Source organism: Oncorhynchus mykiss, chromosome 12 (assembly GCF_013265735.2).
Source record: "Oncorhynchus mykiss isolate Arlee chromosome 12, USDA_OmykA_1.1, whole genome shotgun sequence".
Classification (NCBI taxonomy): domain Eukaryota; kingdom Metazoa; phylum Chordata; class Actinopteri; order Salmoniformes; family Salmonidae; genus Oncorhynchus; species Oncorhynchus mykiss.
The window spans coordinates 93399792-93420785 of record NC_048576.1 but is presented as its reverse complement, the minus strand read 5'-3'; the positions used below and the strand labels follow the sequence as shown (position 1 = coordinate 93420785).

General features: G+C 40.5%; 1 protein-coding gene across 1 annotated transcript; it reads right to left on the bottom strand.

Moving 5' to 3' along the window:
- Positions 1 to 377: 377 nt before the first annotated feature.
- LOC110487420 lies at positions 378 to 17743 on the bottom strand. The gene is made up of 17 exons (XM_036939553.1): positions 17630 to 17743; positions 16395 to 17252; positions 16009 to 16122; positions 15836 to 15901; positions 13599 to 15365; positions 13268 to 13441; positions 12966 to 13139; positions 12455 to 12626; positions 7335 to 7525; positions 6702 to 6815; positions 6488 to 6601; positions 6314 to 6379; positions 4071 to 5834; positions 3740 to 3913; positions 2625 to 2798; positions 2087 to 2247; positions 378 to 1848 (listed from the first exon to the last, which is right to left on the bottom strand). The coding sequence occupies exons 2-16, from the start codon at positions 16556 to 16558 to the stop codon at positions 2088 to 2090; spliced, it is 5388 nt and encodes a 1795-aa protein (XP_036795448.1). The 5' UTR covers positions 16559 to 17252; positions 17630 to 17743; the 3' UTR covers positions 378 to 1848; position 2087.
- Between the last annotated feature and the right edge of the window lie 3251 nt (positions 17744 to 20994).

The window sequence follows — 20994 nt, the reverse complement described above, 5'->3', positions numbered from 1 at the left end:
TGAATTGACTGTAGAAGTGAAAGCCAAGGAGCCCTTTTGTTGACCTGTCCAATCAGTGATTCAAGGAATGGAGGAGGGATGGATGCACATAAGGAATAAGAATGGGGCTGAAATACCCAATCCTAGTCTTCAAAGAAGAAGATATCAAATCTCATTTTCACATACAGAAAAGTAGATTTGCCCCAGACAAATGACGCAGCCCCCCCCCCCCAGCAGAGAAAACCTTAAAGACCTTGAGTCCACGCAGGTAGACCTATTCATTACTGTGAGTATGAACATTCATAGCTGTGGAGACCAAGTCATTCAATGAGTTAATCACAGATGTACACAATGTCACACAGCAATAGGAATAACATTTTTACTATTAAAATGAAATATTCATTTGGCCGTTATTCAGTTTTATTATTCATTTTGAATATATAATACAGTTTATCATAGATTAACACAGGGTTACATACACTGATAGATTATACTGAGATTAACACAGGGGTACATGCAATGTAAGTAATTCTACATTACGATAATAAAAAATACATTTGATTTGTAACACGCTTTTCAAAAACTCAAGATGCTACAATAAATAAATAAAATCCTCAAAGCAGTGTACAACACATAATCAAGACAATCCAGAGACGTCTAATACTCTGGGATATAAAGATATCAGTCTGGTAAAATGTAGCGTTACTAGTAATACAATAAGGTTGTTGAGATTAAGAAGTTTACTATAGTGACACTAGTAGAGACACTGAACTACAGTCAATATGTATAGACATGATGTCATTATAAAAGGAGGGCTTTTTACTAGGGCTGGGCTGTATACCGTTTTTTGCGATATACCAGTATTGATGCATGGACCAGTTTGGTTTTTACTTTACCTTCTATACCGGTATTTGAATGTTTGGTTTGTTAAATGTGATACGCAGTGTGTAACGTCCATTTTTATAGTTTACTTCTCTACTGGAGTCATCTCTCTCCACTCGCCCTATGTCGCTTTCCACACCGACCTAGCCACGCCCCCTGTCACTCAAGGAGAGCATTTGATGTTCCTCAACCACGAGACACTTGAGTTCATTCTGCATGGTCAATGCAACATACATCAATGCACAACTGTTGATGACAACGATGCAGTTGTCACTTTGCTTCTTAATATTAATCTACTAGCGTTCTATAATTACACAATTAGCTTGTGTTTCTTACATATGCAAACAGATAGTTAGACGCTAATCGCTAGCTAGCTAATAAATGTACTGAGTAAGAGCAAGCGTAATTAGCTATACATCCTGATAATACCAGTGATAGTGTAGACCTAAATTAGCATGTTGTTTGCACAACAGTCTTCTAAATTAAAGAGGTAAACACAAAGCAAGAATATGTTAGCTACATGAAGTAAAGATTATAGGGTCCCCTAGGAAACACCCATCAACACATTAGTTCCTACCCTGTCACAATGACTGTGGAAATGATCTCAAATGCAGAAATTTATGAAAATTATGACTTTTTTAGGGTTGAAGTTGAATTGAACAGTATAAAAAAATCATAATGGAGAAAGACCCATTGAAATCACCTAGAATATATGTTGTCACACACTACTCATAAAGCAGAATTATTTAAAAACATAAAATACTGTCTCATACAGTCATTATTATTATTATTTTTAATACCGTGATAATATTTTGGCCATATCGCGCAGCCCTACTTTTTACTAAGCTAACAGAACACACACTCCGCTGACACGCAACAGAAACAGAAAACACATCAAACCACATTTACATCTATTTACAGTTCAATCAGGACTTGGAGTGGAGTCCAGTGCTTCATAGCATCTCAGTGAGCTGTCAATCATTTAACCTGGGAAGGAAAGAAGGGAAGTGGATCTAAGTCCTCATACAGCAGCTTAGACATATAGAGGTCGTATTCACTAGACATCAAAGGGAAGAACACGTAACAAAAACAGACCTGAACTTAGAAACTAGTTTTTGTTGCAAAACCGGTTTGCATCAATGAATATAACAAAGTGTCTGGATGTCTACAATGGCTTATTGTACACTTTATCAGTGTGCTCATGAACCTGATCAGTAAAACTCACCTCAGTGTATCCAGTGTATAGAGGGGATCCTCTTGTACAGAAGAGAGCAGTCTCCTGGAGTATTTCCACTCAGGTCCAGCTCCTTCAGGTGGGAGGGGTTTGACCTCAGAGCTGAAGCCAGAGAAGCACAGCCTTCCTCTGTGATGCTGCAGCCTGACAGCCTGTGGAAAGTGAGGCATAAAAGTTACAAATTATAAAATATTCCAGAAAATGTCAGTTTTGTATCTAAAGAAAATAATACAATCAATTATAAAAACTGATAAATTGTCTACAATTATGACAGAGACAAAGGCCAAATTATGACATCAGAGGAAAGGCCGGAATTTAATCCAACTTTTGAGCAGTGCACTGGACAGCCGACAATGCTGATGAAATTTTCCCAATGTTTGTGGAAATCTCATTCACTCTAAATGTAGCGCATCTTCACTCAAGCATCAATTACCTTTGAATGTAGCATTGTCAGCTGTCCAGTGCACTGCCTTGGATTAAATCCAGGACCAGTGAAATGTAAGTTGAACTCCATGAGGGTTAGCCTTACCTCAGTGTCTCCAATTTACATTGTGGATTCTCAAGTCCAGCACAGATGAATCTCACTCCTGAATCCTGGAGTTCATTTCCTCCCAGGTCTAGCTCTCTCAAACTTGAGGTGTTTGAGCTGAGAGTTGAAGCCAGCACCTCACAGGATTTCTCAGTTAGGTTGCAATCATTCAACCTGGAGAGATAATGCGGCTTAGTAACCCACACAAATATATAACTACATTAACCAGGTTTCCATCCAAACCTTTTCTGTCTGTAAAGTACCTGTCCGGTAAAAAATTTAATGACAGGCCTAATGGAAATAGCAAATCTGTCAGTTACCTTTCCAAATGAAATAAACTAGATAAGGTGGGATCTTTGTGTGTCTGTAAAATGTATTATCAGAGAAATGTCAGTGGAAACGCTTTTAAAAGCAAATATTGATATAATAATAATATCGAGGGACGTTTGGAGTCACATGTTGTGTGGTCCTCCCACTACGACTCAGGAAAGCACGCAGTTATAGTCGACAGGTGAAATACGTTATGATGAATTTCACAGGATGGTGAAAGATGAGCTTGATGCTGCTTTCCAATAAATATCCAGGGTCCTATTCTGGTGATATTATGATCAATGCTTAGCTGCTGTCTCTCTTTTGTCCATAATAATGTCATCATACAGACTATATACCTGCACTGTATCTGCCAGCTGTTGGCTAGAGCACAAGACAAGTGCCAATACCAGAATGGGCACATTCACTATATAAAGCAACATTTTTAGTTACAAAACCATCAGCAGGCCTACAGTTGAAAATGTCATGGAAACCATTACACACAGACTTATCTGCAACAAGTCAATTTTATGGGAAAATTTGCATATTTTATGTGTACTGATTTTTTTATATTCACATGAAAATCTGTTGCCGATTGTATGGAAACCTTTAGACAACATTAAGTTGTAATTTACAGCTTCATAATAATATCTGACAGTCACACATTTCAGTTTCTCCAGTTTACAGTGATGATGCAGCTAAGTAATCCACACAAATCCATAACTACATTTACATGAAGAATATACATCTTCATATCTCCAACATCCACTTCACTTTGCAGTGGAGACAGTCACAAAGTCACTCACTTCAATGTCTCCAGTTTACAGTGTGGATCCTCCAGTCCAGCAGAGAGCAGCTTCACTCCTGAATCCTGGAGATTATTTCCACTCATGTCCAGCACTCTCAGACAGCATGAGTTTGATTTGAGAACAGAAGCCAGTGCCTCAAAGCTTTTCTTGGTGAGTTTACATTCGTTCAGCCTGTGGAAAACATAGCTGCATCTTAAGATACCCAGGTGCCCACAAATAAATGCCCCGTTTGGGACTGAATTATCAGCCTAACTAGTCATTCAAACTGATGTTCATTATTATGTTACATTAGCATGCTGTCTGGAATATAATTTGACTAAGCACTTACAGGGCTGTTCTAGAGGAGCTGACAACTGGGAGAAGTTTGAGAAGAGCAGCATCTGATCTGATGTATTTCTTCAGATCAAACACATCCAGCTTCTCAGAGGTCAGCAACATGAAGACCAGAGCTGACCACTGTCCAGATGAGAGTTTAGATTTTGAGAGACTTCCTGATCTCAGGTAGCTTTGGATATCCTCCACTAGAGAATGATCATTCAGTTCATTCAGACAGTGGAACAGATTGATACACCTCTCCAGGGGGAGGTTCTTCCTGATCTTCTCCTTGATGTACTTGACTGTTTTCTTGTTGCTCTGTGATCTGCTTCCTGTCTGTGTCAGTAGGCCTTGTAGGAGATGCTGATTGGACTGCAGTGAAAGGCCTAGAAGGAAGCGGAGGAAAAGGTCCAGGTGGCCATTTTCAAACTGCAAGGCCTTGTCCACTGCATCGTGGTATAGTTTGTTTTTGCGGAGGGATTTCTCTTTAGCCATCAGATTGTTGTTGTCGTTAGTGAACATGAGGAACACATATAGTGCAGCCAGAAACCCCTGGATACTCAGATGTACAAAGCAGTACACCTTCATCTGGTTAAGCCCAGACTCTTCTCTGAAGATCTGAGTGCACACTCCAGAGTACACAGATGCATCCTTGATGTCAATGCCACACTCCCTCAGGTCTTCCTCGTAGAATATCAGATGGCCTTTTTCTAGCTGTTGAAAAGCCAGCTTTCCCAGTGCCAGAATCATCTCTTTATCCCAGTGAGAATCGTTGGCATGCTCTACAGGATATTTCTGACTCCTCAGTTTTGAATGGAAGATCATGAGGTGAGCGTACATTTGAGTCAGATTCTTGGGGACCTCTCGACTCTCTGCTTCAACCAATAGTCTCTCTAGGACACTGGCTGAAATCCAACAGAAGACGGGAATGTGGCACATGATGTGGAGGCTCCTTGACGTCTTTATGTGTGAGATGATTCTGCTGGCCAAGTCCTCCTCAGAGATTCTCTTCCTGAAGTATTCCTCCTTCTGTAGGTCATTGAACCCTCGTACCTCTGTCACCTGGTCAACACACTCAGGAGGGATCTGATTGGCTGCTGCAGGTCGGGTGGTTATCCAAATGTGAGCAGAGGGAAGCAGATTCCCTTTAATGAGGTTTGTCAGAAGAACATCCACTGAAGTTGACTCTGTGACATCACAGCAGATCTTATTATTCTGGAAGTCCAGAGGAAGGCGACATTCATCCAGACCATCAAAAACAAACACAATATTTTTGTTTTCTGAGATTTCTGATTGTTTTGTTTCTTTAAAGGAGTGATGAAGTAGTTCTATCAGACTTAGATTTTTATCTCTCATCAAGTTCAGATCCCAAAAAGGAAGTGGAAAGATGATCTGGATGTCTTGATTTGCTTTTCCTTCAGCCCAGTCCAACATGAACTTCAGCACAGACACTGTTTTTCCAATGCCAGCAACTCCCCTTGTCAGCACTGTTCTGATAAGCTTGTCTTGTCCAGGTAAGGGTTTGAAGATGTCATTGAGTTGGATTGATGTCTCGTGTTCTACTGGAAACCTGCATGCTGTCTCAATCTGTCTCACCTCATGTTCATAATTGACCTCTCCACTTCCAGCTTGTGTGATGTAGAGCTCTGTGTTGATGTTGTTAAGAGTTGTCGTTTTGGCTTGATCCTCAAAGTCTTCAAATAAAGAATATGCCCTATTCTTCAAGTAGGATTTCATTTTCTCCTGGATTTCTGTCTTAGTGGATATGGTTATGTACCTATATGTGGAAAAGAAAGATGTTTCTTGTTGAATTGAATTACATTTATTTGGGTAAAAAAAAAAAATCAAATATAACCTAGATGTGATTAACGATGAAACAGTACAGGGTTTGACATCAGTACAGGGTTTGACATCCTAGAGTTAGCTCGGCTAAGATTAAATCACAAAATGTAGTGCATTTACTGGGTGACAACGCACTCCGCATCTCCTGATAGTTACACTAAATCTTGGGTACAGTTTCACTATTATAGTCATTATGCTATTTGTTTTTACATTTATAGTATAATGTCACACTGAATGATGTTGTCAGGTAAACAATTCAAATCCTATAAGAAGCTAAATGAGGCATCCTGAATGATGAACTGGATGCTATTATCTGGAAATTAACAGAGGAAAGGTACTAGATGTCATCAGATAGATGGATGGTGAATTAAACTAGAAAACAGGTAGGATGCTGTGTAAACTACGATCACTCACACTTTCTCATCAGTAGGGACTCTGGGTTGGTGATCCATTGACTGGTCATTCTCCTCAGAGATACTGCTGGGTACAAATGAGCACAGAGTACAATAACATCAGTCTTCATCTATACAGAAGATGGTAAATAAAAGGAAAAGCCATCATCAAACACCATGTTATGTCTCAGTTCACCTTTGCCCAGTGGATAATTCTCCATCCCTGAAGAGAATATTTAGTCCCAATGACTTGTCACTCTTCATTGAGACACAGCTTGGTGCAGGTGAGACTAGTCGGTCTGTCTTGATCCTGTTAAAAGCCACAGGAGCAGAAATAATTAACCTTCCCTCAGAACCCCCACAGAAGAAACCAGAAAAAAACATTTTATATCTGAAACACAAGGTCTCACCTTTGCTCAGTGGAAAAGTCTCCCTCCCTGAAGTGAATAGGAGGTTGCATAGACCTGTCACTCTTCATGGAGACACAGCTAGGTACAGGTGAGACTGGTCTGTCGGTCTTGATCCTGTATAAAGCAGGATGTGAGTTTACAACATACACTCTTAGAAAAAAAGGTTATTTGGCTGTCCCCATAGGATAACCCTTTGAAGAACCCTTTGTGGTTCCAGGTAGAACTGTTTTTGGTTACAGGTAGAACACTTTTGGGTTAATTGTAGAACCCTCTGTGGATTGGGTTCTGGATAGAACCCCCAAATATTCTACCTTGAAGCAAAAGGATTTCTCCCTGGAACCACAAAGGGTTCTACTATGGGGACAGCTGAAGAGCACCTTTTTTCTAAGTGAGTAGGAGAGTTTGAACACATCTCAGATTTTTGTAACTGTCCTTTTTATGGTTACTTATATTTGTCATCAGTCTAAATGCTCATAACAACTAGTTACAGGTTAGTGATATAGTAAATGTATCCAACAAAATGCCTGATTCACTTGATCTATTGCATGAAATAAAGACAAATCATAACAATACTGACTTGTTAGATAGTTGTTACAAACTCTCAACTCCTTCACACCTATTTGATGATCTTACCTCTTAAGTTCACTATCAGTGTCCTGTTCTGTAGGAAAACTCCTTTTAGGGGACAACGCTCCCTCACTCCCTGAGGGACTCATTCTAGAAGCAGTGACTTCTTCTTCAGTCTTTTTACAGATACTAGAAGGAGGGCCTCCCCTCTCTTCTTTCTCCCCAGAGAGACTCATTCTAGAGGGAGTGCTTTTCTCCTATTTCTTCCCAGAGAGACTCATTTTGACTCCTTATAAACCCTGTTATATAAGGAGGTGGAGCTTCTTTGTCATTCAACAAGAGTCTTTCAACATCCAACTGTCATTTGGCAGAAGCATTCTGCAAATAAGCATTTTTCTTTGTTTATGATTTCATTATAGGACAACAAAGCAAAACATGGAGCAACGACTTTGATGCTGATAGCCTGATAGCCTGAGGAAACCTAAGGAGAGAATATTCCAGAAAATATATCAGTTTTGAATCCCAGCCCGAGTGAAATGTAAGTTAAACTTACCTCAGTGTCTCCAATTTACATAGCAGATTCCAGGGGTGCCACTTTTGTTTTAGAAGTGGTGGGGACATAACCTTGCGAGGGTCTGGGGGAGGATGCCCAATTGTTTTGGCCATCTAAAGCTAATTTCCTGCATTTCTACACAATCCAATATGCTGTCTCTAATTAGAACAAAAAGTCAGCAAAAATGCCCTAAGTCATCAAGCTAAGTAAGAGATCATTATTACATATGTTTAAAAGACTGACTGATCAAAGGTTCAATAATATATATTGTGTTGCACCTTTAACCAAGAGCCTAACAAATGAACAACTCTTACAGATATACAACAACAACAAATCCTCTATCAGATTTCAGCCAGGCCGACCAGCCAGCCCGACCAGCCAGACCAGCCAGACCGACCAGCAGACCTACCAGCCAGACCGACCAGCCGACCCGACCAGCCAGACCAGCCAGACCGACCAGCCAGCCCGACCAGCCAAACCGACCAGCCAGCCCGACCAGCCAGACCGACCAGCCAAACCGACCAGCCAAACCGACCAGCCAGCCCGACCAGCCAGACCGACCAGCCAGACCGACCCCCACCTGTCTAGTCAATAACTCAACTCTCCCAAAACAATTTCCTTCACACCTTACATTTCTTTAATTCCCAAGGGAAAGGTTTGGAAACAAAAAACTAAAACAAAAAACCCCACATACACCTTAAATATACATTAACACACAGAAACAGCAAATCCTCCATATAATTAATCGCATAGGACTAATAGTACTGTAGAGCTATTTTTATTTGCACACAATATAGCTGGGTCACCCCGACCTGTCCCTAGGGGTCCACAGCCCTGTAGCGTCCCAACCCAACACATCCCACTCAGCTTTAGGATCTAAGTGAAACAGTCATTATTGGTTTTCGGGTGTGTTAGGCCAGAGTGACAACCCACAGGACGGCAGACCCCCAGGGCCAGGACTGAGCAGCCCAGCAGCTAGGGATTACCTGAATGCGTATTTCCCCTCATGTGGCATGTTTTCACTACAGACCCCTTTAGTCGTACTGTATTCCATATAAGGCATCCAGATCTTATGAACGTTGCCCAGTATACCCTTAACTGGTAATAAATTAAATCTAGTGATACATAACTTGACATTGTAGGAGGATAACCAGCCTTCCAATTAATGGCAATGCATTTCATAGCCGCTATAAATGCTTGGTTACACAGTTTCTCCAGATAACAGTCTCCAGTATCAACATTTCCAAGCAAACAAAAACAGGGAGAAGGGAGAATCTGTAGACATGCTGAGATAAAAGAACATGCGCTTTGCCAGAATTCATCCAGCCTTCACAAAACCATAACATATATGCAGATATGCCCCCTTGTGTTTTACACCTCCAGCAGAGGAATTCCACTGTCATATAGTACGTTCTATGGATGGTCTGAAACTTCACTAATGTATGTCTGCGATGATATGAACCTGACGGGGCATTCACACATATCTGTATCCAGTCATCATCATCAATAGCATCTCGCAGGTCTTCCTCACATGTTTGTTTAACATGTTTTGTGTCATCCGGAAAAGCCTCTATCAACCCTTGATACAGTTTGGAAATCAACTTGAGGTTTGTCAGACAGCCTTAAAATATAATATGGCTTGTCCAGTGTTTGCTGCACAGAGAGAACAAAGTATTGTATCTGCACTAATTCACCTCACCTTTGTCACCAACTAGTCTTCCCTGGCTGCCTGACACTGCTGAGACCCCTGTCACTGTCTGATCTGTGGTGGCATATTTCAGCTTTACCAAATGAGGAGCGTTACAAACTACACACCAGTCAGAGTTATACTTAAACTACATCTTTAATAATAATAATAAGCTTTGCAATAGCATTTGACTTTCAACAATTCCCTATTTCTAATGAACCGTTGAGAAGTACCACCAGAAAATTAAAAATATCTTCTATAGCCAAGATACACCCCTCTCAACTTACACTGACGAACCACAGATCTTAGGAACAAGCACAGAGCAGTTCTCTTTCCAAGGAAATTAACTTCCTGAATAGGCCTGTGATTAGAGAACAGGGTTTTGTTCTTTCTGGATTCCATTAGAATGACATCACAGAGAAAGGGACAGGACAACAACTCTTACAATTCCAACTACTGAATCCTGCAAGACACTGTTTGTAATCATACAACTACCTTTGTTGCCAAAGTAGAGATGCCCGTGCTACAGAAGTCTATATCGGTTACCTAATACAGGAGTAGTAAAGGCCCAGTCCACTACATTTGTGAATATAATATATGTACAAAAAAATACATAGATTGCTGCAGCACCCCTACTTCCTGTCGCTATGACTACCTATCTGCTGTCTAATGCAAATCATTTTCCAAACTACAATGGGCTGAAGTTTGTCTGTTGTGCGCATTTCCACCTGATGTCCCTAATTGACTCCATTTTCAAGTTAACGCTTTTTAGGTGCTCTTTCCCACGAAAACGCCAGTGATCAGGTTCAACAAGTCTGTCAACCTCCAACTTCTCACAGTTATTGTTTTCAACCGTCCAAGACGGGGGGAGGGGAAGGCGCTTCCCAAACTGTTCACTAAGCACTACTGCTATAGGACAACACCCATGAAAACATTTGGCAGCACAAAGACTCAAGTTACTGCCAACCATCAAGATTAAAACTGCTTTCAGAGGGCATAACCACCCCATAATCTTTCTATCGAAATAAACAATTTGCAATGGAAATTAACATCAGTTCTTGTAGGACAAGTTTAGGCAGGCATATCCAGGCTACTTCCCCATTACAATATATTGTCTACTTACTGAACTGCGCTATGGAAATGCACACCGGTGTACACACACCATTCAAATTATTTTAAAAGTGCCATCTATTCTCCCTTCATTTAAGTAGCCTAATCACTGATTGGATCTGATTGTAGAAGTGAATGGAGCCTTTTTGTTCACCTGTCCAATTATGTCAAATCAGTGATTCTGTGAAGGAATAAGAACAAGGCTGAAATACCCAGTCGTAGTCTTCTACTACCAAGTCTCATTTTCACTTGGCTTTTGGAACAAACAATTAACAAACATGAGAAATTCAGAAAATGTAGATTTGGCAAATCCATATGAAAATGCAATGTGAGAGGCAGGACACTTTTTAACAAGGCAACAGTAAACAGGTTGTCCCCGACTAATGATGCAGCCCCCCCCCCCACCCACCCACCCACACAGAGCAGTAAGGAGCTGCTGAGACTGCATGTCTCTCTGCTTTACTGACCAACCAGAAGACCCACAATGAGATGTTCATTGTCTTTCTGTGAAAAGGTCAGACTGTCATTGTCCTTATAAAAGGAGGTATTTTTACTAAGCTAACAGAACACACTGAACTACAGTCAATATGTACAGACATGATGGATATAACATGATGTCATTATAAAATGGCTTTTTACTGAGCTAACAGAACACACTGAACTACAGTCAATATGTACAGACATGATGGATATAACACGATGTCATTATAACATGGCTTTTTACTGAGCTAACAGAACACACTGAACTACAGTCAATATGTACAGACATGATGGATATAACACGATGTCATTATAACATGGCTTTTTACTGAGCTAACAGAACACACAGTCCACTGACACGCAACAGAAACAACCAACATCAAACCACATTTACATTACCTATAACGCCAACTTACTGACAGATTGACAAGTCATCATTCCAGCCAGGAGTAACAGTCAGTCCATGTACTACAGTGTAATGAGGTGAAGTAAAAGTAATAACAAACTGAATGACCAGTTTCTTTTGCCATTTTCTTGTTGGGGGGAGGGGGGTGTTACAGGTACAATTACCAAAAATATTGGTACAGGATTCAAACAAGAAAACTAAAAAGTGGACCTCAACCTCTCATCCCATTTATCCAACCACCCACCCCTCCCCCCTATTTAACAGTCTGATGGCCTGGAGATAAAAGCTGTCCTGTCTCTCTGTCCCGGTTTTGATGCACCTGTACTGTCTCCGCCTTCTACATGGTAGCGAGGTGAACAGGTCGTGGCTCGGGTGGCTGAGATCCTTGATGATCTTCTTGGCCTTCCTGTGACACCGGGTGCTGTAGATGTCCTGGAGGGCAGGCAGTATGTCCCCGGTGACGTGTTTGTTGAGGTTATTTTCCTGGCACCACTTTGCCAGGGTTCTCTGATTCAAGGAGCGATCATTGTCGATTTCGAAGCATTTAATATTTATATTGAAGCACTTTGAAATTTATTTTGTAACTGTCCCAGAAGCATTTAACTGCAGCGCACTCCCACAACCAAGGATTTTGAGTTGAGGCCATTCCTTCACTGAATCTGTGAGCTGTCAATCATTTAACCTGGGAAGGAAAGAAGGGAAGTGGATCTAAGTCCTCATACAGCAGCTTAGACATATAGGGGTCGTATTCACTAGACACCAAAGAGAAGAACACTGAACAAAACGGGCAGGAACTACCTGAACTTGTCCAATAAGAAACTAGCATGTGTTGCAAAATGTTTTGCTACAGTTTGCACAAATGAATATGATCCGGGTGTCTGGATGTCTACAATGGCTAATTGTTCACTATATTACTGTGTTCATAAAACTGTGATCTTAAAAAAACTCACCGCATTGTCTCCAGTGTAGAGGGGATCCTCTTGTACAGAAGAGAGCAGCTTTACTCCAGAGACTCCTGGAGTATTTCCACTCAGGTCCAGCTCCTTCAGGTGGGAGGGGTTTGACCTCAGAGCTGAAGCCAGAGAAGCACAGCCTTCCTCTGTGATGCTGCAGCCTGACAGCCTGTGGAAAGTGAGGCAGAAAAGTTACACAGTATAAAATATTACAGAAACTGTCAGTTTAGCATCTAAAGATGATACAATTAATGATAAAAACTGACAAATTGTCATATATTATGACATCAGAGACCAAGTCCCAATTATGACATCAGAGACCAAGGTTGGAATTTAATCCAAGTTTTGAGCAGAGTTTTGTGGAAATCGCATTCACTCTAAATGTAGCGCATGTCGATCGGACATAAATGGGCTTTGAAAGTCACACTGTCAGTTGTCCAGTGCACTGCCTTGGATTAAATCCAGGACCAGTGAAATGTAAGTTAAACTCTGTGAGGGTTAGCCTTACCTCAGTGTCTCCAATTTACATTGTGGATTCTCAAGTCCAGCACAGATGAATCTCACTCCTGAATCCTGGAGTTCATTTCCTCCCAGGTCTAGCTCTCTCAAACTTGAGGTGTTTGAGCTGAGAGTTGAAGCCAGCACCTCACAAGATTTCTCAGTTAGGTTGCAATCATTCAACCTGGAGAGATAATGCGGCTTAGTAACCCACACAAATCTATAACTACATTTACAACATGAAGAATATACATCTTCATATCTCCAACACCCACTTCACTTTGCAATGGAGACAGTCACAAAGTCACTCACTTCAATGTCTCCAGTTTACAGTGTGGATCCTCCAGTCCAGCAGAGAGCAGCTTCACTCCTGAATCCTGGAGTTTATTGCCACTCATGTCCAGCACTCTCAGACAGCATGAATTTGATTTGAGAACAGAAGCCAGTGCCTCAAAGCTTTTCTTGGTGAGTTTACATTCGTTCAGCCTGTGGAAAACATAGCTGCATCTTAAGATACCCAGGTGCCCACAAATAAATGCCCCGTTTGGGACTGAATTATCAGCCTAACTAGTCATTCAAACTGATGTTCATTATTATGTTACATTAGCATGCTGTTTGGAAATCAATTTGACTAAGCACTTACAGGGCTGTTCTAGAGGATCTGACAACTGGGAGAAGTTTGAGAAGAGCCGCATCTGATCTGATGTATTTCTTCAGGTCAAACACATCCAGCTTCTCGGAGGTCAGCAACATGAAGACCAGAGCTGACCACTGTTGAGCTGAGAGTTTAGATTTTGAGAGACGTCCTGATCTCAGGTAGCTTTGGATCTCCTCCACTAGAGAATGATCATTCAGTTCATTCAGACAGTGGAACAGATTGATACACCTCTCCAGGGGGAGGTTCTTCCTGATCTTCTCCTTGATGTACTTGACTGTTTCCTTGTTGCTCTGTGAGCTGCTTCCTGTTGGTGTCAGTAGGCCTTGTAGGAGATGCTGATTGGACTCATGTGAAAGGCCTAGAAGGAAGCGGAGGAAAAGGTCCAGATGGCCATTTTCAAACTGCAAGGCCTTGTCCACTGCATCTTCATATAGACTGTTTTTGTTGCGGAGGGATCTCTCTTTAGCCATCAGATTGTTGTTGTTGTTAGTGAACATGAGGAACACATATAGTGCAGCCAGAAACTCCTGGATACTCAGATGTACAAAGCAGTACACCTTCATCTGGTTAAGCCCAGACTCTTCTCTGAAGATCTGAGTGCACACTCCAGAGTACACAGACGCATCCTTGATGTCAATGCCACACTCTCTCAGGTCTTCCTCATAGAATATCAGATGGCCTTTTTCTAGCTGTTGAAAAGCCAATTTTCCCAGTGCCTCAATCATCTCTTTATCCCAGTGAGAATCGTTGGTATGCTCTACAGGATATTTCTGAGTCCTCAGTTTTGACTGGAAGATCATGAGATGAGTGTACATTTGAGTCAGATTCTTGGGGATCTCTCGACTCTCTGCTTCAACCAATAGTCTCTCTAGGACACTGGCTGAAATCCAACAGAACACAGGAATGTGGCACATGATGTGGAGGCTCCTTGATGTCTTTATGTGTGAGATGATTCTGCTGGCCAGGTCCTCCTCACCGATTCTCTTCCTGAAGTACTCCTCCTTCTGTAGGTCATTGAATCCTCGTACCTCTGTCACCTGGTCAACACACTCAGGAGGGATCTGATTGGCTGCTGCAGGTCGGGATGTTATCCAAATGTGAGCAGAGGGAAGCAGATTCCCTTTAATGAGGTTTGTCAGCAGAACATCCACTGAAGTTGACTCTGTGACATCACAGCAGATCTTATTATTCTGGAAGTCCAGAGGAAGGCGACATTCATCCAGACCATCAAAAACAAACACAATATTTTTATTTTCTGAGATTTCTGATTGTTTTGTTTCTATAAAGGAGTGATGAAGTAGTTCTATCAGACTTTGATTTTTATCTCTCATCAAGTTCAGATCCCGAAAAGGAAGTGGGAAGATGATCTGGATGTCTTGATTTGCTTTTCCTTCAGCCCAGTCCAACATGAACTTCAGCACAGACACTGTTTTTCCAATGCCAGCAACTCCCATTGTCAGCACTGTTCTGATAAGCTTGTCTTGTCCAGGTAAGGGTTTGAAGATGTCATTGAGTTGGATTGATGTCTCTTGTTCTACTGGAAACCTGCATGCTGTCTCAATCTGTCTCACCTCATGTTCATAATTGACCTCTCCACTTCCACCTTGTGTGATGTAGAGCTCTGTGTAGATGTTGTTAAGAGGTGTTTTTTTGGCTTGATCCTCAATGCCTTCAAATAAAGAATCTGCCCTATTCTTCAAGTAGGATTTCATTTTCTCCTGGATTTCTGTCTTAGTGGAAACAGTGTTGTACCTATGTGTGGAAAAAAAGATGTTCATTGTTGAATTGAATTATATTTGTTTGGGTAAAAAAATATATAAAATATGAACTCTAACCTGAATGTGATTAATGATGAAACAGTACATGGTTTGACATCCTAGAGTTAGCTCGGCTAAGTGAAAATGAAGCCACAAAATATGGTGCAATTACTGAGAGACAATGCACTCAGCATCTCCTGATAGTTACACTTAACATTGGGTCCAGTCTCACTATTATAGTCATCATATTATTATTTTATCTACATTTCTAGTATAAAGTCAGACTGAATGATGTCCTGTAAACAATTAAAATCATATAAGAAGCTAAATGAGGCGTCCTGAATGATGAACTGGATGCTATTATCTGGAAATGCACAGAGTAAAGGTACTAGATGTGATCAGACACATGTATGGTGAAATAAACTAGAAAACAGGTAGGATGCTGTGTAAACTGTTATAACTTACACTCTGTCATCAGTAGGGACTCTGGGTTGGTGATCCATTGACTGGTCATTCTCCTCAGAGATACTGTTTGTAAAAATGAGCACAGAGAGCAATAATATCAGTCTTCATCTATACAGAAGATGCTAAATAAAAGGAAGTGGCATCATCAAATACCACGTTATGTCTCAGTTCACCTTTTCCCAGCGGATAATTCTCCATCACTGAAGAGAATAGGAAGTCCCATCGACCGGTCACTCTTCATGGAGACACCACTAGGTGCAGGCGAGACTGGTCTGTCTGTCTTGATCCTGTTTAGAGCAGGATATTCATTCCCAACATGGAGTGCGTGCACTTATAAAAAATGTTTAACTGTTTTTTCTATGGTTACTTTATAATTGTCATCAGTCTTAATTCACATAACAGCTAGGAATAGATTTGTGATATAGTAAATGTATCCAACAAAATGTCTGATTCACTTGATCTATTGCATGAAATAAAGACAAATCACAACAATACTGGCTTGTTCGATAGTTGTTACAAACTCTCAACTCCTTCACAATTACCTATTTGATGATCTTACCTCTTATGTTCCCTGTCAGTGTCCTGTTCTGTAGGAAAACTCCTTTTAAGGGACATTTCTCCCTCACTCCCTGAGGGACTCATTCTAGAAGCAGTGGCTTCCTCTTCAGTCTCTTCACAGATACTAGAGGGACGGCCAGCCTCATTCTCCCCAGAGAGACTCATTTTGACCCCTTGTACACTGGACTTTTAAAAAACAACACCCTTTACAACACTTGCAGCCTAATGGTAGATTACTTTTAAGCTAAACAGAAAACAACTGCTGAGACTGGTGTAACCCAGCTTGCATCCTTTCTCAAGTAAAACACAACTAAACTGAAAGCAGGAAATGGAGAAAAAAAGTCCCTATTTTAACATTGAGGTCATAGAGTTCTGAAACGTTCAGATTATATACAGGGTAGATACCACTATCAATTAATAGAACAGAAACATGATGTGTTAGAAGTGTGTGGTTGATTTGAGAGTTGTGAGCATTGAAAACCAGAGATACATAGCATGCATGTGGATAGTTGGGTAATTTCTTCCTCCCGAGCATGAAGTATATTCCAAGTTAAATAAAGCAATGTTAGGAGACAAACATAATCCACCAATCACAAGTGGGATTCTGATCTGCTCTGAAAATAGTCTTAACGTCTTAAGATCTGAAAAGGATACTGTGGCTAGCACTGCAGGAGTGGTAGCAGCCTAATGTAATCTCAATTAAGAATGTAATGTAATGTTTATTAACAATGTTGGTTGACGATGACAATAAACACAGGTGAGTCAAATTATCCTTTCAAATGAACTGTGTACAAGGGGTCCTACAATGTGCCTCTCCTCGGGGGAATTCATGACAGACCTCTGATCAGGATGTGCTGATCTGTGAACACACAAAGCACTTTATTTGACACACAGCAGAGAAGTGGTTAAATTAACTGTCCAGTGAAAATCTCACTTTTAAAAGTTCATATTCTGCTAACTCATACCCAAATAATGTTGTTAACTCATACCCAAGTAATGTTGTTAACTCATACCCAAGTAATGTTGTTAACTCATACCCAAGTAATGTTGTTAACTCATACCCAAGTAATGTTGTTAACTCATACCCAAGTAATATTGTTGACTCATACCCAAGTAATGTTGTTGACTCGTCCTATACTCGAAAAAACACTTATAACCCCCCACAACAAACCATCTCAAACATGCTTGCTATAAATGTCAATGATGTGAATATTTTTAATGAGGGTTTATGCTCACACCATTCTGTTGTTAGGGTACGCTCACACCATTCAAAAACAGAAAATGGAATGTTAAAATCCTCCAAGCACTTGGCAGTATGGTCTCCGGTGGCATTTGTGCATGGCATTCTGGAAAAAATTTACTGAATTTTTCAAGACGTATTTGAGCACATCTTCCCATTGTAAACCAACTAATATGGCTTTAAATGATATTGTACCACTATGATAACATTGTGCCACCAGTGGGAGTATAAAACCAATGATGGTAACACCCATAGAAATATAATTCATTATATTTACAGTGGGGCAAAAAAGTATTTAGTCAGTCACCAATTGTGCAAGTTCTCCTACTTAAAAAGATGAGAGAGGCCTGTAATTTTCATCATAGGTACACTTCAACCATGACAGACAAAATGAGAAAAAATAATCTAGAAAATCACATTGTAGGATTTTTAATGAATTTATTTGCAAATTATGGTGGAAAATAAGTATTTGGTCACCTACAAACAAGCAAGATTTCTGGCTCTCACAGACCTGTAACTTCTTATTTAAGAGGCTCCTCTGTCCTCCACTCGTTACCTGTATTAATGGCACCTGTTTGAACTTGTTATCAGTATAAAAGACACCTGTCCACAACCTCAAACAGTCACACTCCAAACTCCACTATGGCCAAGACCAAAGAGCTGTCTAAGGACACCAGAAACAAAATTGTAGACCTGCACCAGGCTGGGAAGACTGAATCTGCAATTGGTAAGCAGCTTGGTTTGAAGAAATCAACTGTGGGAGCAATTATTAGGAAATGGAAGACATACAAGACCACTGATAATCTCCCTCGATCTGGGGCTCCACGCAAGATCTCACCCCGTGGGGTCAAAATGATCACAAGAACGGTGAGCAAAAATCCCAGAACCACACGGGGGGACCTAGTGAATGACCTGCAGAGAGCTGGGACCAAAGTAACAAAGCCTACCATCAGTAACACACTACGCCGCCAGGGACTCAAATCCTGCAGTGCCAGACGTGTCCCCCTGCTTAAGCCAGTACATGTCCAGGCCCGTCTGAAGTTTGCTAGAGAGCATTTGGATGATCCAGAAGAAGATTGGGAGAATGTCATATGGTCAGATGAAACCAAAATATAACTTTTTGGTAAAAACTCAACTCATCGTGTTTGGAGGACAAAGAATGCTGAGTTGCATCCAAAGAACACCATACCTACTGTTAAGCATGGGGGTGGAAACATCATGCTTTGGGGCTGTTTTTCTGCCAAGGGACCAGGACGACTGATCCGTGTAAAGGAAAGAATGAATGGGGCCATGTATTGTGAGATTTTGAGTGAAAACCTCCTTACATCAGCAAGGGCATTGAAGATGAAACGTGGCTGGGTCTTTCAGCATGACAATGATCCCAAACACACCGCCCGGGCAACGAAGGAGTGGCTTCGTAAGAAGCATTTCAAGGTCCTGGAGTGGCCTAGCCAGTCTCCAGATCTCAACCCCATAGAAAATCTTTGGAGGGAGTTGAAAGTCCGTGCTGCCCAGCAACAGCCCCAAAACATCACTGCTCTAGAGCAGATCTGCATGGAGGAATGGGCCAAAATACCAGCAACAGTGTGTGAAAACCTTGTGAAGACTTACAGAAAACGTTTGACCTCTGTCATTGCCAAAGGGTATATAACAAAGTATTGAGGTAACCTTTTGTTATTGACCAAATACTTATTTTCCACCATAATTTGCAAATAAATTCATAAAAAATCCTAAATAGTGATTTTCTGGATTTTTTTCCTCATTTTGTCTGTCATAGTTGAAGTGTACCTATGATGAAAATTACAGGCCTCTCATCTTTTTAAGTGGGAGAACTTGCACAATTGGTGGCTGACTAAATACTTTTTTGCCCCACTGTATATGGTAACATCAATGAGGCATTTTTGGTAAATTAGGATTTTCTTTTTAAATCGAGGCCACAAATGCTCAAATCGTCAAATCTACGGTCATCTATCAAGTTAACTGATAAATAATTTTGCTCACAATGTTATTTCCCTTCATTTCAATTGACTAATAACAAGTGACACTTTGGATTTAGATAAACCAAATGTATGGATAATACAATGTGGGATTAGTAAATCATGTTCTTTAATATAGACCCATCCCCAGATAACAGTTTGCCAATACTCAAAGTCCTTGTAATCGCTGATTTTCAAGGCGTTACCCATATAAAAATATACTGTCATACTATGGTCTAAATACTGAGAGAGAGAGAGAGAGAGAGAGAGCGAGAGAGAGATTGCTGGTTTGAGGTCCAGGCATTTTATTGGCAGCGCCCTCCATTAAGGTGACTGACTGTCTTTAAGTGAAGTCATGTGTTTCTAAAATATATATGGTTTATGTAAATGCAGTGGTTAACTGTTCTCTCTATGGTTTATGTAAATGCAGTGGTTAACTGTTCTTTCTATGGTTTATGTAAATGCAGTGGTTAACTGTTCTTTCTATGGTTTATGTAAGTGCAGTGGTTAACTGTTCTTTCTATGGTTTATGTAAATGCAGTGGTTAACTGTTCTTTCTATGGTTTATGTAAGTGCAGTGGTTAACTGTTCTTTCTATGGTTTATGTAAGTGCAGTGGTTAACTGTTCTTTCTATGGTTTATGTAAGTGCAGTGGTTAACTGTTCTCTCTATGGTTTATGTAAATGCAGTGGTTAACTGTTCTTTCTATGGTTTATGTAAATGCAGTGGTTAACTGTTCTCTCTATGGTTTATGTAAATGCAGTGGTTAACTGTTCTTTCTATGGTTTATGTAAATGCAGTGGTTAACTGTTCTTTCTATGGTTTATGTAAATGCAGTGGTTAACTGTTCTTTCTATGGTTTATGTAAGTGCAGTGGTTAACTGTTCTTTCTATGGTTTATGTAAATGCAGGGGTTAACTGTTCTTTCTATGGTTTATGTAAGTGCAGTGGTTAACTGTTCTTTCTATGGTTTATGTAAGTGTAGTGGTTAACTGTTCTTTCTATGGTTTATGTAAATGCAGTGGTTAACTGTTCTTTCTATGGTTTATGTAAGTGCAGTGGTTAACTGTTCTCTCTATGGTTTATGTAAATGCAGTGGTTAACTGTTCTCTCTATGGTTTATGTAAATGCAGTGGTTAACTGTTCTTTCTATGGTTTATGTAAATGCAGTGGTTAACTGTTCTTTCTATGGTTTATGTAAGTGCAGTGGTTAACTGTTCTTTCTATGGTTTATGTAAATGCAGTGGTTAACTGTTCTCTCTATGGTTTATGTAAATGCAGTGGTTAACTGTTCTTTCTATGGTTTATGTAAGTGCAGTGGTTAACTGTTCTTTCTATGGTTTATGTAAGTGCAGTGGTTAACTGTTCTTTCTATGGTTTATGTA

Coding starts and splice junctions, on each gene's coding strand:
- LOC110487420 (XM_036939553.1), bottom strand. CDS start 16,558: ATGAGTCTCTCTGGGGAGAATGAGGCTGGCCGTCCCTCTAGTATCTGT. Junction 15,902..16,008: donor GAATTATCCGCTGGGAAAAG/GTGAACTGAGAC, acceptor CATTTTTACAAA/CAGTATCTCTGAGGAGAATG. Junction 3,914..4,070: donor AGCTCCTCTAGAACAGCCCT/GTAAGTGCTTAG, acceptor TGTTTTCCACAG/GCTGAACGAATGTAAACTCA.